Consider the following 17,432-nt stretch of genomic DNA (forward strand, 5'->3'; position numbering starts at 1 on the left):
TTGAGGATGTCAACCACCATTGTAGAGACTGACGAAGAGACGATGTCACAGATATGTGTCGTGAGCAAGAGTCTGTCGCCTGAGACCACTGTAGGGCCAGGGTCCATTGAGGAGTGTGCAGGTGAAGACGAGCCAGAGGTGTGACATGAACTGTGGAGGCCATGTGACCCAAGAGAATCATCATCTGCTTTGCAGAAATGGAGTGCTGGGGCAGCACCTGCTGACAGAGCGACTGGAGGTTGTGAAGACGGTTGTCCGGCAAGAAGGCTCTCATCTGGACAGTGTCCAGCACCGCTCCAATGAATTGAAGTCTCTGTGTAGGAAGAAGGTGAGACTTGGGTACATTGATTTCGAACCCTAGAAGTTGTAGAAAAAAGATGGTCTGGTTGGTGGCCAGAAGAACAGCTTGAGATGAAATGGCCTTGATCAACCAGTCGTCCAGGTAGGGAAAAACCTGAAGGTGGTGGGAGCGCAGGAACGCTGCCACCACTACCAGACATTTTGTGAACACTCTTGGAGAGGAGGCAAGACCGAAGGGGAGTACTCTGTATTGATAATGACAGTGATTGATCATGAAGCGAAGGTACTGTCTGGAGTCCGGATTGATTGGAATGTGAGTGTAGGCCTCTTTGAGATCGAGAGAGCATAGCCAGTCGTTGTGATCGAGGAGAGGATAAAGTGTTGCTAAAGATAGCATCTTGAATTTTTCTTTGACCAAGCATTTGTTGAGGTCTCGCAGATCCAGAATGGGTCTTAGGTCCCCTGTTTTTTTGGGAACTAGAAAATAACGGGAGTAGAATCCCTGCCCCCTTTGATCCAGAGGAACTTCCTCTATGGCATTCAGAAGGAGGAGGGATTGAACCTCCTGACGAAGAAGGGCAGATTGAGGAGTGTGCAAAGCAGACTCTTTTGGTAGACTTTGGCCTGGAAGGGTGTGAAAGTTGAGAGAGTAGCCGTGGCGGATGATGTTGAGGACCCATTGGTCCGAAGTGATAACTTCCCACCGGCTGAGAAAGAAAGAGAGTCGTCCTCCTATGGGTTGAGGGAGGAGAGGAGATGTGTGAACACTGGCTATGCCCTCGAGGACTAAGTCAAAAGGGCTGAGTCGATTTTTGCTGGGGAGGCTGCTTGGCTGGTTGTTGCTGCTGAGGTCTAGGCGTTTGCCTCTGTTGTTGACGCTGCCTCCGAGGTTGCTGAGTGGACGGCTGCAAGGGGCGAGCCACAAAACGCCGCTGATAGGCCGATTGCTGTCTAAATGGCCGTGGAGGTGGGGGTTTCTTCTTGGTCTTAAGAAGGGTATCCCAGCGGGTTTCATGAGCCGAGAGCTTCTGAGTCGTCGAGTCCATAGATTCTCCGAACAGCTCATCCCCTAAACATGGGGCATTAGCCAACCGGTCTTGATGATTAACATCAAGCTCGGAGACTCTGAGCCAGGCCAAACGTCGCATGGCTACAGACATGGCTGTTGCTCTAGAGGTAAGCTCAAAGGTGTCATATATAGACCTTACCATGAATTTTCTGAGCTGGAAAAGAGATGAGGAGCACTGATGGAAAGCCTCACGATTCCCCACAGGAAGGTACTGCTCAAAGGAAGCCATGGTGGTAAGGAGATGCTTTAAGTAAAAAGAAAAATGAAAAGCATAGTTACCAGAACGATTAGCAAGCATCGCATTCTGGTAAAGTCGCTTACCAAATTTGTCCATGGCTTTTCCCTCTCTGCCAGGAGGAACAGAGGCATAGACACTAGCTCCTAAGGACTTCTTGAGGGTGGATTCTACAAGGAGAGACTCATGAGGGAGCTGTGGTTTATCGAACCCAGGAATAGGGATCACTTTATATAGGGAATCCAATTTGCAGGGAGCTCCCGGGACAGTAAGAGGAGTCTCCAAATTATTGTAAAAGGTCTCCCTCAGGATGTCATGTAAAGGGAGTTTTAAGAATTCCTTTGGAGGCTGGTCAAAATCAAGAGCGTCTAGAAAAGCTTTGGACTTTTTAGACTCAGCCTCCAGAGGAATGGAAAGAGATTCACACATATCTCTTAAAAAAGAAGAGAAAGAGGTGGAATCAGGTTTGGAGGAAATATCCTGAAGAACAGGCTCGTCCTCCTCTGACGAACACTCCCCTTCTGACTGAAAAGGTTCTTCAGAGTCGCCCCACAGATCAGGGTCTCGAACATGGGGACCACGGTCCCGAGACTCAGGGGTGGATGGTTCCCGGTGTCGGGACTTCTGTACCGACTTACCCGACCTCATCGACGCGGTACCGGGTGATGTTATCGGTCGCACCGGAGCCGAAGTCTGTACCGATTGGTGATGAGACCTGGGCTCCGGTGCGAGGACAGGCATCGATGCCGATGAGGCCAAGTGTACCGGTACCGAAGGAGTGGATGGTGACAATACAGACTGTTCCACGATCGGTACCGGTTGCTCAGTGGGGACCGACACCGGAGGGCTCGGTGTCAGGAGAGCTGGAAGGAGTTGTTTGAGTTGTTCCTTCAGCTGCACCTGCAAGATGGCCGCAATGCGATCATCAAGGGAGGGCACCGGTACCGCTTTTTTCTTCTGCGGTACCTGCGGTGCCGCTCGACGCCCTGGAGATGAGGAGCCCGATGTCGAGGGACTCACCTCAATAGGGGCGGAGCGCTTCCGCTGGCGCCTCACGGTCGGCAGGATTGGACTCTCTGCAATGGAGACCAGAGGACGTTCCAGCGGGGAAGGCTTCTTAGCCGGCTTACCTGCATGCTGCGACGCCGACGCGGTATCGCGTGGCGTTGATGAGGTGGGTGCCGACGAAACAGGTACCGAGACCGGCGCCGAAGACGTGGGGTCGGACATGTCGGTGCCGAAAAGCAGTCTCTGCTGTATTTCTCGATTTTTGAGAGTCCGCTTTTTCAAAGTGGCACAGTGGGTGCAGGTAGAGGCCTGATGTTCCGGACCCAGACACTGAAGGCACCAGTTGTGTGGGTCTGTAAGGGAAATAGGCCGTGCACACCGCTGGCACTTCTTGAACCCGGGCTGAGGGGGCATGAACGGAAAAACGGCTTCTGCCAAATCGAAGGCCGAGGCCTCGATGATGGCAGTAGGCCCCGCCGGGGCAAATCAAGAAACTTGACAAAAAATAATTAGATTTTTTTTTTTTTTTTTTTACAAAAGAAAGAAAAAAGGAATTCAAAAAAAAAAATCCGAAAGGTTTACGCGAGCGGGAAGGCGAATGAAAAAAATTTTTCAACAGCCGTTGAAAATGCGACTTCTTAGCTCTGCGGAAACTAAGAAACTGAGGGACCGCGCGTCGGAGTCGGGCGGGAAGGCACTCGCGCATGCGCGGTGCGGTCTCTAGAACTTTCCAAGTTCTTAGAGTGCAATCACTCTAAAAGTGTCCGTACCGGGGCTCCGTCGGTGCCGTCACCCATCAGTCAAGAATATGCTGCCTGCTTGTCCTGGGATAACTGTTGTACTTCAAACTGCATGCTTTAGAGACAGACAGAGAAGGATGCAGCGTAAAGTAGAGTGAGTGAGTATGTGTGAGTGAGTGAGTGAGTGTGAGAGAGAGTGAGTGTTGGGGTTAGGGTTAGGAGTGAAAGAAATGGGGCAGCGGCTATGATCAACAATGCTAGCTAGCACTCTGATACATCATCTCTTCTGGACATTTTGCACAAAATGAGAAATTACACAACAGAGGATCATTATGCAGCCCTGGTTATAATATTCACATATGTCCTGTAAAGCTACCTTCTTTTTTCCACTCAGCCATAAGACTTTTATGCCCAATCTGTTTCTTTTTGTCCACAAATTTCTCATCCAAAGTGAATTTGGAAATGCCTTTTTCTGCCTCTCTCTGGTTCTCAGCATCTTTTCTTTTTTTTTCTTCCGCTTGCTGTTTTCGTCTCTCTTCTGCTTCCTTAATCTGCTGCTTTCTTTTTTCTTCCTCCTGTTGCCTTTGTCTCTGTTCTGTTTGCCTCCTGATCTCAGCTTGTCTATTCCTCTCCTCTTCACGGCATTTCTCTTCTACAAGCTTCTGCTGTTGAGCTTCCCTCTCTCTCTGTCTGGAAGCCTCCTCTTCCATTCTCTGCTTCTCAGCTAGGACCTTCTCTTGGAGTCGTTCTTCTTGGAGTCGTTTCTGTTTTTCTTCTTCTTCCTGTCTGACTTTTTCTTTCCAGATATTTTCTTTCTCTTGCTTTGCTCGCCTTAAAGAGAGAAAACAGACAGCACCATACATAAGGTTACAAATTTTAAACCTAAACATTCATTATTGTCAAATGCGATTATTTTTTCCCTAGCAAAATAATAAACTTGTAGTTAACCCTCTCCAGAAAAAGTGATGATGATGTTTGTACCATGATGTTTGTTTTCTAACAGCAGCTTAAAATGACAAATCACATGATCTTCCTCTTCTTCTGTGCCAACCCCCCCCCCCCCCCAACACACACACACACAATTCCAAAGTTAGAGCATGCCAGGAAGGGACTTGTATGCCAACAGACAAAGAAAGGAGTCAATTTTGATTTGACACAATAACCTGAATAATTTAAATACAAGTTGCAACATTAATTTAATTCATATATTTAGCACTGCAATCCATATAGGTAGCATGAAAAATGATAATTCTTTTTAGTCACCTTAGCCTATTCTTCATTCTTATAGTATTGAGCCTACGTTGATTTAAACATCCCAATATTATCTGTAAAACAGACAGGCAAGCTATGTGTTCACTAGCACTCATTGAATGTACCGGTGGAAGAAGAAGATACAGCAGTGATGATCCATGTGGGGACGAACAACGTGAGTAGCAGGAACTACAAAAGAGAAGCACTGAAGGACCAGTTCCGGATGCTAGGAAGGAAGCTGAAGACCAGAACACAGAGGATAGCGTTCTCGGAGGTCCTGCCGGTACCCAGGGCCGACGAGAAGAGGCAGATAGAGCTACAAGGAGTCAACGCGTGGATGCACCGCTGGTATGAGGAAGAAGGATTCCACTTCGTGCGCAACTAGACAATGTTCTGGGGGAAGAGCAAGCTGTACAGGAAGAATGGACTCCACCTTAGCAGAGACGGAACGAGGTTACTTGCAAGCAACTTCAAGAGAGAAGTTGAGAAATTTTTAAACTAGGAAGAAGGGGAAAGCCGACAGTCGACCAAGAGAAAGAGTCAATGGTTCGGGAACCGGTATACCCAGAGGATCCCGTGCAGGAAGATATAGGGGAAGACTCATCAGATCATAGGCAAGACAGACCGATAGGGACACAAGAGGGAAGAAAGTGAAAGAAGGGATCAGGCCACAAATTCGTGTATGTACATGAATGCAAGGAGCCTAAGGAATAAGATGGGTGAATTAGAAGCAATGTCACAAAAAAATAACGTTGATATCATCAGAATCACGGAAATATGGTGGACTGAGGAAAACGTCTGGGACACTGTGATACCGGGATACAAGCTATACTGCAGAAACAGAGTGGCTCAATAAGGTGGGGGCATTGCCATATACGTCAAAGAAGGAATTGAATCCACTAGAGAGAGCACGCCACAACTGACGGATAAGTTAGAGTCTCTATGGGTCAAACTTCCGGGAACGAATGCACTGGAAATGAAGATTGGCATCTACTACCGATCCCCAGGGCAGTCCGAGGAAATTGATGGAGAAATAACGGACGAGATTAAATGCAACTGCAAGGGAGGCAACACAGTTATCATGGGTGACTTCAACTATCCAGGGATAGACTGGAACCTAGGTACCTCCGGCTGTGCTAGGGAGACCAAGTTCATGGATGCTGTAGGCGATTGCTTCCTGGAAAAACTTGTCAAGGAAAATACTAGAGGAAATGCAATACTGGACTTAATTCTAAAGGGACTACGAGGACCGGCACAAGGTGTAGAAGTAGAAGGAACGCTGGGAAACAGCGATCACAACATGATCCGCTTCGACCTGGATACAGGGGCAAAATATCGGACCAGAACAATGGCCACGGCATTGATCTTCCGTAAAGGGAATTACGAAGGGATGAGACTCATGGTGGGGAAGAAGATTAAGAAGAGGATAAGCGCTGTAAAAACGCTAGAGCAAGCTTGGTCCCTTTTCAAGGACGCAGTCACCGAGGCGCAAGATCTTCATATACCACGTAGCAACAAAGGATCCAAGAGGAAAAAGAACAAAGAACTGGCGTGGCTCACTGTTGAGGTGAAGGAAGCGATCAGAGACAAGAAAACCTCATTTATGGAATGGAAAAGGTCAAAAATGGATGAAAACTGGAATAAGCACAAACATCAACGCAGGTGCCATAAGGCGGTAAAAGGAGCCAAAAGAGGCTACGAGGAAAATATAGCCAAGGAGGCAAAAAACTTCAAGCCATTCTTTCGATACATTAAGGGGAAATGATCCGCAAAGGAAGTGGTGGGGCCGTTGGATGACCATGGAATAAAGGGAATACTAAAGGAAGATAAAGAAATCGCTGAAAAACTGAACACATTTTTTGCGTCTGTATTTACCGAAGAGGATATACGCAACATACCGGAACCCATCAGGCTCTATGCTGGAAACGAAGACGGGAAACTGACATGGCTGACAGTCAGTCTGGAAGAGGTATACAGACAGATTGATAGGCTAAAGAGCGACAAATCCCCAGGACCGGATGGCATCCATCCGAGGGTTATCAAGGAACTGAAAGGGACTATAGCTGAATTGCTTCAACTAATAGCCAACCTGTCAATCAAATCGGGGAAGATTCCGGATGACTGGAAGGTAGCAAATGTTACACCGATCTTCAAAAAGGGTTCGAAGGGAGATCCGGGAAACTACAGACCGGTGAGTCTGATCTCAGTACCGGGAAAGATAGTAGAGGCACTGATAAAGGACCGCATCATTGATCACCTTGATGGACACAGTCTGATGAGGACCAGCCAGCATGACTTCAGCAAAGGCAGATCTTGTCTGACAAACTTGCTGCACTTCTTTGAGGGGGCAAACAGGGGGATAGACAAGGGTGATCCAGTCGGCATTGTTTATCTGGATTTTCAGAAGGCGTTCGACAAGGTTCCACATGAACGACTACTTCGGAAGATTGCGAGTCATGGAATCGAGGGTGAAATACTCACTTGGATCATATACTGGCTGGAGCATAGGAAACAGAGAGTGGGGATAAATGGACAATACTCGGACTGGAAGAGCGTCACTAGTGGGTGCCGCAGGGCTCGGTGCTTGGACCTGTGCACTTCAACATCTTTATACATGATCTGGAAATTGGTATGACGAGCGAGGTGATTAAATTTGTGGACGATACTAAGCTATTCAGACTAGTGAAGATGCAGGAGGATTGTGATGATCTGCAACATACTTGAGAAATGGGCTGCGACACGGCAAATGAGGTTCAACATGGATAAGTGTAAGGTGATGTATATTGATAACAAAAATCTCATGCACGAATACAGGATGTCCGGGGCTGTACTTGGAGAGACCTCCCAGGAAAGAGACTTGGGAGTTCTGATCGACATGTCAATGAAGCCGTCTATGCAATGTGTGGCGTCGTCGAAAAGGGCGAACAGAATGCTAGGAATGATTAAAAAGGGGATCATGAACAGATCGGAGACGGTTATCATGCCGCTGTACCGGGCTATGGTGCGCCCTCACCTGGAATACTACGTCCAGCACTCGTCGCCGTACATGAAGAAGGACACGGTACTACTCGAAAGGGTCCAGAGAAGAGCAACTAAAATGGTTAAGGGGCTGGCGGAGTTGCCGTACAGTGAGAGACTGAAGAAACTGGGCCTCTTCTCCCTTGAAAAGAGGAGACTGAGAGGGGACTTGATCGAAACGTTCAAAATACTGAAGGGAATAGACTTAGTAGATAAAGACAGACTGTTCACCCTTTCCAAGGTAGGGAGAACGAGAGGGCACTCTCTAAAGTTGTAAGGGGATAGATTCCGTACAAACATAAGGAAATTCTTCTTCACCCGGAGAGTGGTGGAAAACTGGAACGATCTTCCGGAATCTGTTATAGGGGAAAACACACTTCAGGGTTTCAAAACAAAGTTGGACAAGTTCTTGCAAAACTGGAATATACGCAGGTGAGGCTGGACTCATTTAGAGTACTGGTCTTTGACCTGAGGGCCACCGCGTGAGCGGACTACTGGGCAGAATGGACCACTGGTCTGACCCAGCAGCAGCAATTTTTATGTTCTTATATCTTGTTTTAAACACTGGCCCAAAGATTTTCAAGAAGGAAGGCAAGTTTATACTCAAGTGTGCTGCTGTTAGCAAAGAACAAACATTATGAGTAAGTAATTTCACTTTTCCTGATGACATGGACACTTGATGCAGGCACATGCAAGAATAGTTAGCAAAAGGTCTAATAAAGAAGACAGACAACTAAAATGGCATACACAAAATATATAATTTTATCAATTAAACTGTTTTGTCATTTTTTTCTATCAATGAAAATTAAACTCCAGACACTGAAGACAAGATGGTAAGACAACCCAAGAAACCAATATAAGTGTCCTTCAAAGGATAGGAGCTGGATAAGACAAATCTTCATTCCTAACAAGAAATGCAATAACTGGAACATGTAAGGCCTCAACACAAAGCCATGCCTTTGCCTTTTGTTTTGATATTATTCCTGATGGTAATGATGGAGGGAATTTTTATCTTTTGTATAGATACTGATTGATTATAAGTGCTTGGTTGATTATCATTATTTGTATATAAATTGTATTGCACTTTTTGTTGGCATTAAAAATTAAATAAAGTTTAAAAAAATTCACAAGTGGTTCCAGACTTTTTGCACACCACTGTAAGAAGCCAAATGTTTTCAAAGTGATGTATAAAACTTTAAAATCAATTCTAGTAAGAAATGGAAGCCAATGTAATTGTTCTAATAAAGGGATAACCCTATCAAATTTTGATTTGAATGAAACAATTTTAGCAGCCACATTTTGTAAAAGTTAAACCCTTTTTAGAAGCTTTTTCAAGAGGCTTAAGTACAACACATTACAATAATCTAAGTGAGAAAAGTATAATGGACTGAGCTATTCTTTGTAAATCATCTATAGAAAAATAGTTACAAATTTGACAAAATATGCAATTTATCAAACATTTCTATGTAAGGGCCCTTTTTCTAAGCTGCATTAAATGCTAACAAGTGCTTAATGCAGGAAAATGATCTAATGCAAGACATGCTAAAGCTTTCTGTGTTAGTTTTTATATTTGCACACTAAGACCTGGATTCTGTATAGGACGCCTGGTCTCAGAAGCCGATGGGCGTCCTATATAGAATTGGGCCTAAGGCCGCCTAAGGTAAACCCAATTCTCTAACTGAACCGGGTTATTGTAGACACAACCGCTAAGCTTATCGTGGCAAGGGATGTAAGCTATATCAAGGCTGTCTCCGTGCATTAGTGCTAATACATGGGGACAGCCTTGATACAGCCTGCACGGTGAAACATGTCAGCAAAACTCCCCAGTCGACTACACTGAATATAAAAGATAAGTGGCTTTTAAATATATATATCTACATAAGTAAAAGCACTATAAAAAAATAAATATAAGTAAGGATAATGTTAAGGATGAATGACGAGTTTAGTAGTACTTCATAAAGTATGTTAATGAAGTTTTACTGCACCTATCTGAAATCCTTAAAATAAAGAATGCTGATATAATTGCATGATATGTGGTCAGTTTGTTAATGGAAAGAGCATGTTTGCAAAAATAAATCCGTACTGGGATAAACTAAAGCACAAATAATTACTGCTCATTTTAGAGAACAGTTTTACATAATAATGCTATCACTGCTGTGGTGCAGTTTTCATATTTACCCCCCCCCCTTTTTTTTTTCCAAAACCGCAGAAGCAGTTTTTAGCACACACCTATGCGCTGAATGCTCTGCGCTGCTAGGGCGGTACTTGGAGAGACTTCCCAGGAAAGAGACTTGGGAGTTATGATTGACAAGTCGATGAAGCCGTCCACGCAATGTGTGGTGACGGCGAAAAGAATGCTAGGAATGATAAAGAAGGGGATCACGAACAGATCGGAGAAGGCTATCATGCCGCTGGACCGGGCCATGGTGCGCCCTCACCTGGAGTACTGGTTGCCGTACATGAAGAAGGACACGGTACTACTCGAAAGGGTCCAGAGAAGAATGACTAAGATAGTTAAAGGGCTGGAGGAGTTGCCATACAGTGAAAGATTAGAGAAATTGGGCCTTTTCTCCCTTGAACAGAAGAGATTGAGAGGGGACATGATTGAAACATTCATGGGAATAGACTTAGTAGATAAGGACAGGTTGTTCACCCTCTCCAAGGTAGGGAGAATGAGAGGACACTCTCTAAAATTGAAGGGGATAGATTCCGTATGAACGTAAGGAAGTTCTTCTTCACTCAGAGAGTAGTGGAAAACTAGAACGCTCTTCTGGAGTCTGTCGTAGGGGAAAACACCCTCCAGGGATTCAAGACAAAGTTAGACAAGTTCCTGCTGAACCAGAACGTACGCAGGTAGGGCTAGTCTCAGTTAGGGTGCTGGTCTTTGATCAAGGGCCGCCGCGTGAGCAGACTGCTGGGCACGATGGACCATTGGTCTGACCCAACAGCGGCATTTCCTATGTTTTTATGAGTGTTGGGAGCAGCACAGAGCTGGCCTGTGCTAAAAACCACTTTCACGGTTTTGTAACGGGGGGAAGTTATTTATTTGTCGCTTCCATTTGTCTGGCAGTCAATCAGTGTGTTAAATCTATTTTATGCTGACTGTGTTTAAAAGATAGAGCAATTAGCTGAAAAGGTCTTCAAATGTTTATATACATATTCAAACCCACAGACCTCAGAAGAACCGTGCTGTATGTCTAGTTTCTTCAAAGAACATACAGACCAATTACGGCATCCATGGTCGTCATAGGTCTCTATAACATTTTTTATTTTTAGTTTTAATTTTTAGTAGTTATTTGACTTAACATATCAAAAAGTACTTATCTTTTATCTACGCGGGTGGGGGTAGGCACTCCGACATAGACTATGTTTCGCCCCGAATGGGCTATATCAAGGAATCCCCCTTATATCAAGCGACTCATGCTTCCCGCTATAGATTTTTAATCAGGAACTTTTATAGATTTTTATAGAGACCTATGACGACCATGGATGCCGTAATTGGTCTGTATGTTCTTTGAAGAAACTAGACATACAGCACGGTTCTTCTGAGGTCTGTGGGTTTGAATATGTATATAAACATTTGAAGACCTTTTCAGCTAATTGCTCTATCTTTTGATTTCTAAAGAGGTCTAAAACCTTTGAGTCTGATATAATAAATTTGTATTGACTGTGTTTAAAGACAGTCGACTCTCAGTTAACCGGCACCCATGAGGATTGATAGATGCTGGATAAATGTAGTTTCTGGTTGCTTGAGAGTTACTATTAAAAATAAGCCTACCGTAACTAATACTATACCTCATACTATGCCATACCATAAACTGTTCCAGACAAACTACCAGACATGTGGTAAGCAAAGCGTGGGTGTACTTAGGTGTGGCATGCCAAATTTAAACTTAAATTTCTGCCAGAAATTGATTTTATTTTCACTTTTATTTAAAGTATTACAGTATTTCTTAGATTGTTTTTGCTGGTTGCTTGAGAGTTCTGGTTGCTTGAGTTCTGGTTATCAGAGAGTCTGCTGTATATTATTCTTTCATTTTAAATTGATGTTACCTTATAGCTTCTTCCTCCTGTTTCTTTTTTTGTGCTAATTCAGCCCTCTTCCTTTCAATCTCTCTCAGTTTGTCTTGTTTTATCTTCTGCAGCTGCTGAAGGGCTACCTGCTGCTTGTTGTAACTTTCCCTCAGTTCCTATTGATAAATCACAGTAATGTTTAAGGTTAGTGAATAGAACAAAGGCATTTGTGAGGAGAACATTCAAGGTTTATATAAGGGACTTCAAAGTTCATTTTAGACCAGCAGGATTATAAAAAATAAAGTCAGGGCCAGTGCAAAAATATTAGGCAAACCTTCAGCATAGCTGGCCTGCTCTACCCATCACCCCCCATATTCAGACCCCTAGAAAAGTGATTCTCAATCCATCTCTATTGTACCTCCTAGCCTGTTAGGATTTCAAGATATAAATAATACATATGATGAGATATACTTCCATCCAATGGTTGTAACACATCCAAATTTCTCACATGCATATTCACTACGGATATCCTTTAAAGTGAACTGGGTAGGAGATATGCCTGGAGGAGCTTGAGAAAGACCACCATCCCCGACATTTGACAATTAAACTCAAAAATAATGATAATCCCAATATCAACCTTCCCAGAATAATTCTGTAAAAATGCATAGCTAGATGTCCTAATTTTAAATAAGAACATTTGGATTTAGTTCATGACTTTTATTAGTAGTGGTTCAAGGTATTCAGGTATGCTAGTTTTGTAGCTGAGTTTCCAGGTTTATTCATTTTTTGATATACCACCAATGGCAATAACGTCATGGGGTTTACAATAATAAAATTTACAATAAAATCTTAGTAAAGAAGCTATATCAAGATAAAAGAAAAATTAAGAATAAAATTAAAGATAAGACACTATTCAAGTCCTCTAGCTCTGGTACGAGATACTTATCCACCAAATGTATCTGTAAATGTGTTATCTATAGACTTCCAACACAGAGAAGCTGAAGAACTGGTCAAAGATATACAAAGATGGGAATGAAATGAGAGGTGCTGCTGTTGAGAGGTTTCAACTTGAGGGATATGGATTGGAACATCTCATCTGCTGAAGCAGAAAAAAATAGAGATTGTGGATCTGCTCAAATAGTGACTAAACCCATGAGGGAAGGAGCAATGCTGGATCAATGTCCTGGTGAGGCCCAAGTGAGCAGTAGTGATCACAGATAAGGATTAATATAAGTGTTATAGTGGAGTGCAAACACACAAAACTCAAGTCCTGAATTTCAAACATACTGATTTTAGCAAAATGAAGGAGCATCTGGGGAAAGAGCTGACAGAATGGGATGAAATAAGAGAAGTGAAAAGACAGTAGTTCAAGCTGATAAGAAGCTATAAAAATTTCAGCGTCTTTATCCTCCACCACGGTAACAGCTCAGACGCTCCTAGGAATTCTATAAGTGGTGGAGAATGTTGGAGAGCATCGGAGAGTATTACCGCGGCAGCTGGTAATACTAGCACAGCTTTGTAAAGGAGGGGTATGTATAAAAGGACATAAAAGCAAGAGGAAAAGGAAACCAATATAGTTCTCCAAACAAGTGGTTAAAGAACTCAAGGCAAAAGAGATGGCATTCATGAAATACCGAAGGACATAATAAAAGGAACACAGAAATGAATACCAGGAAAAAAAAACCAGAGAGAAATATGGCTGGCAAAAACACAAGCAGAAGAAAATGTAAATTAAACTAGAAATGTAAATTAAACTAAACTAAACTAAACCTTAAGTTTATATACCGTATCTTCTCAATGAAAATAGAGCTCGGCACGGTTTACAAAAGTTTAATAAAGGAAGAGAATAGCACATTGAGTTTAGTGGATTGAGAATAAGGGGGGAGGAGAGCGTTACGTTTTTGTGAAAAGACTGGTTTTCAGATGCTTACGGAATAGTTGGAAGGAGACTTGAGTCCGCAGTGGGGTAGTAAGGTTATTCCAGAGCCCTGTAATTCTGAAAAAGAGATTTTCCCAATTTTCCCGCATAGAGGATACCTTATCAGTGAAAGGGGGAAAACTGGAAATGAAATGGAATTGTAAGAATAAAAGATTCTATATGGAGAGCGATGAGGAAAAAGCAGATGTGCTAAATATATACTTCTTAAGAAAGTGGCTGACAAAAGTATATATGGGAGTAGATTTTGCACTATTGACAGAAGAAAGTGTTAATGAATACCTGAAAAAAAAGCTAAAAATGGGTTCAGCCAAGGGAGATCCTGCCTCACCAATTTGCTTGACTTCTTTGAAGGTGTGAATAAACATGTGGATAAAGGTGAGCCAGTTGACATAGTGTATCTAGATTTTCAGAAAGCTTTTGATAAAGTTCCTCATGAGAGGCTCCTGAGAAAATTAAAGTGTCATGGGATAGGTGGCAAAGTTCAGTTGTGGATTAGGAACTGGTTATTGGATAGAAAACAGAGGGTAGGTTTAAATGGTCATTTTTCTCAATGGAGGAGAGTAAACAGTGGAGTGCTGCATGGGTCTGTACTGGGACTGGTGCTATTTAACTTATTTATAAATTGGAATGATAAATTTGCAGATGACACTAAACTGTTCAAAGTTGTTAGAACGCACGTAGATTGTGAAAAATTGCAGGCGGACCTTAGGAAATTTGAAGACTGGGCGTCCAAATGGCAGATGAAATTTAATGTGGACAAATGCAAAGTGATGCACATTGGGAAGAATAACCTGAACCACAATTACCGGATGCTAGGGTCCACCTTGGGGATTAGCGCCCAAGAAAAGGATCTGGGTATCATCGTAGACAATACAATGAAACCTTCTGCCCAATGTGTGGTGGTGGCCAAGAAAGCAAACAGGATGCTAGCAATTATTAAAAAAGGGATGGTTAACATGGCTAAGAATGTTATAATGCCCTTGTATTGCTCGATGGTGCAACCTCATCTGGAGTATTGCGTTCAATTCTGGTCTCCTTATCTCAAGAAAGATATAGTGGTGCTAGAAAAGATTCAAAGAAGAGCGACCAAGATGGTAAAGGGGATGGAACTCCTCTCGTATGAGGAAAGGCTAAAATGGTTAGGGCTCTTCTTCTTGGAAAAGAGACGGCTGAAGGGAAATATGATTGAAGTCAATAAAATCCTGAGTGGAGTAGAACGGGTACAAGTGGATCGATTTTTCACTCTGTCAAAAATTACAAAGACTAGGGAACACTCGATGAAATTACAAGGAAATAGATTTAAAACCAATAGGAGGACATTTTTTTTCACTCAGAGAATAGTTAAGTTCTGGAATGTATTGCCAGAGGATGTGGTAAGAGCAGATAGCATAGCTGGTTTTAAGAAAGATTTGGACAAGTTTCTGGAGAAAAAGTCCATAGCCTGTTATCGAGAAAGACATGGGGGAAGCCACTGCTTGCCCTGTATCGGTAGCATGGAATATTGCTACTCCTTGGGCTTTGGCCAGGTACTAGTGATCTGGATTGGCCACTGTGAGAACGGGCTACTGGGCTTGATGGTCCCAGTAAAGCTATTCTTATGTTCTTAAAGCCAGGGGGCTAGATGGGATCAATCCCAGAATATTGAGGGAGCTTAAAATGGTCCTGGCCGGTCCTCAGAGATTTGTTTAATAATTCCTTAGATACAGGAGACATTCCACAGGATTGGAGATGATGGCATGCGATCCATCTTCACAAAAATGGTGACAGAGAAAAAGTAGTACACTACAGACTAGCAAGTAATGGAGGTGCTGCTAAAGGAAAAAAAAACCCCCCAACAACGAGTGAACTTTCTGAAATACAATGGATTACAAGATCAGAGCCAACATGGTTTTGCCAAAGAAAAATTGTGCCAAATGAATCCGATTAATTTCTTTGAGTAACCAGAGATTTGGATCATAGACATGACTTAGATGTAGTCTACTTGAATTTAAGCAAAGCACTTGGCATTTTTCCTCATAGAAAGCTCATAAATAAAGCCGACAGGTTCAACTTAGAACCTGAAGTGGCTAACTGGATTAAAGTGGAGTAGAAACTGGTTGATTGACAGATAAGAGGGTGGTAGTAAACGGGAATCACTCAGATGAAAGAAAAGTGAGCAGTGGAGTGCCTCAAGGACTGGTACTGGGGCTAATTTAATTCAAAACATTTGTGAATGACACCGCAGAAGGGTTAGAAGGAAAAGTTTGCGTTTTGGTGGATAACACAATTACTTGCAACAGAGTGAACCACTGGAGAGAGTGGACAATTTGAGAAGTGATCTATACCGTGCACAGAAATAGAACCGATTACAGGAAAGAAGCTAAAAATAGAAAGAACTTATAGACCGAATACACTGCGCGCCCCCCATACATTTTTTAATGATGGTGGTCCAGCGCAGTCTCCTGGACAGCTGCCTTTATCTTAGAAGAGCGATGCACAATGCAGGAGTGCAGCCTTTGTGCTTCTTGCCAGTTCCTGCGCTGCTCTGTGATTGGCTGCAGTCAGTAACTGACTTCAGCCAATCACAGAGCAGCACGAGCAGGAAGCGCAAAGGTCGCATTCCTATGTTGTGCGTCACTCTTCTAAGACAAAGGCAGCTGTCCAGGAGACTGCGCTGGACCTCCGCCATGAAAAAAGGTACAGGGGAGCACGCACAGTATATTCGGTCCATAAGACGCACTCCCTTTTCCACCCCCTTTTTGGGGGTGGAAAAAGTGCGTCTTACGGTCCGAAAAATATGGTAAATTAGCTACCAATAAACAAATACAGTTCAAGATGACCTGCATGATCCACAAAGCCATACATGATGAAAACTCCTATGGTTCACCACAAACATCAGGGTCACACCCTCATTCCTCAACTCAGGATCAACACAATAGTTAAAGATTTCTTTCCCATCCCCTCAACAAGTCCACTGAAAAAGAATGTTCGAGTCAACCTTTGAATTCCAAGTTCCATACATTTGGAATAAATTCCCAACATATATATGACAGATCTCCTCATACTTCTGCTTCTGACAGACACTTAAGACATATCTATTTTTCTTATAAGATAATATGACTCTGGTCTGTATAGATGTCTCTATCAATCTCTTGTGCCTCAGGAATTGTTCCTACTAGCCACATTGAATCCTTGAAGAAAAATTGTGAGATATAAGACCTGTATAGTATAGTATCTAGAAAAATGGTCTAATGCTTGGCAGATAAAATTAAATACAAAGAAGTGCAGAGTGATGCACTTGGGAAGCAGACATACAAAAGAGTAGTATATGCTAGAGGGCGAGGGGCTGATACCTACGGACTGGGAAAGGGACCTTGGGATAACAACATCTGAGGATTTCAAGGTGACAAACCACTGGGACAAAACAGTGGCCCCAAGCCTGAAAGACATTAAATAAATTGAAAAGGCACACTATCTTGATTTATTCTTTAGAGAAAACATACTCATATCATATACATTTCCAGTAATAAATACAGCATGATTTTTCTTCATTTTGTTTTACTTTTATTTATTTTTTTATTTATAGTACTTTTCAAATACATTCTAATAAAACAACTTGAAATCACGAAATATATCAAACAATTAGAAAATAAATATAAACAAACAAAAATTATAGTGATCTCTATAAGCCCACAATATTTGAAGGAACCAACTCAAAGAAAGTCTGAACTGGAAAATGACAAGGGGACAAATTTTCCCCATCTCCACAGGATCTCTTATTTCTAATCTTAATGTATATTTTCTGTAAACCGCTTAGAACCTAACGGATGTAGCGGTATATAAGAAATAAATTACATTACATTACATCTCTCTATCCCC

The 17,432-nt window shown here is 42.8% G+C and overlaps 1 protein-coding gene across 7 annotated transcripts in view; it reads right to left on the reverse strand.

Moving 5' to 3' along the window:
* Positions 1 to 17,432, reverse strand: part of ITSN2 (intersectin 2) — a 317,097-nt gene that overhangs the window by 145,943 nt on the left and 153,722 nt on the right. For all 7 annotated transcript variants that reach the window (XM_033939784.1, XM_033939780.1, XM_033939783.1 and 4 more), the window contains 2 exons: positions 11,675 to 11,811; positions 3,729 to 4,183 (listed from right to left, as the gene is read on the reverse strand). In XM_033939784.1, the coding sequence (XP_033795675.1) occupies positions 3,729 to 4,183; positions 11,675 to 11,811 (592 nt within the window). The remainder of the gene's footprint in view (positions 1 to 3,728; positions 4,184 to 11,674; positions 11,812 to 17,432) is intronic.

This window comes from Geotrypetes seraphini, chromosome 3 (genome assembly GCF_902459505.1).
Source record: "Geotrypetes seraphini chromosome 3, aGeoSer1.1, whole genome shotgun sequence".
NCBI lineage: Eukaryota > Metazoa > Chordata > Amphibia > Gymnophiona > Dermophiidae > Geotrypetes > Geotrypetes seraphini.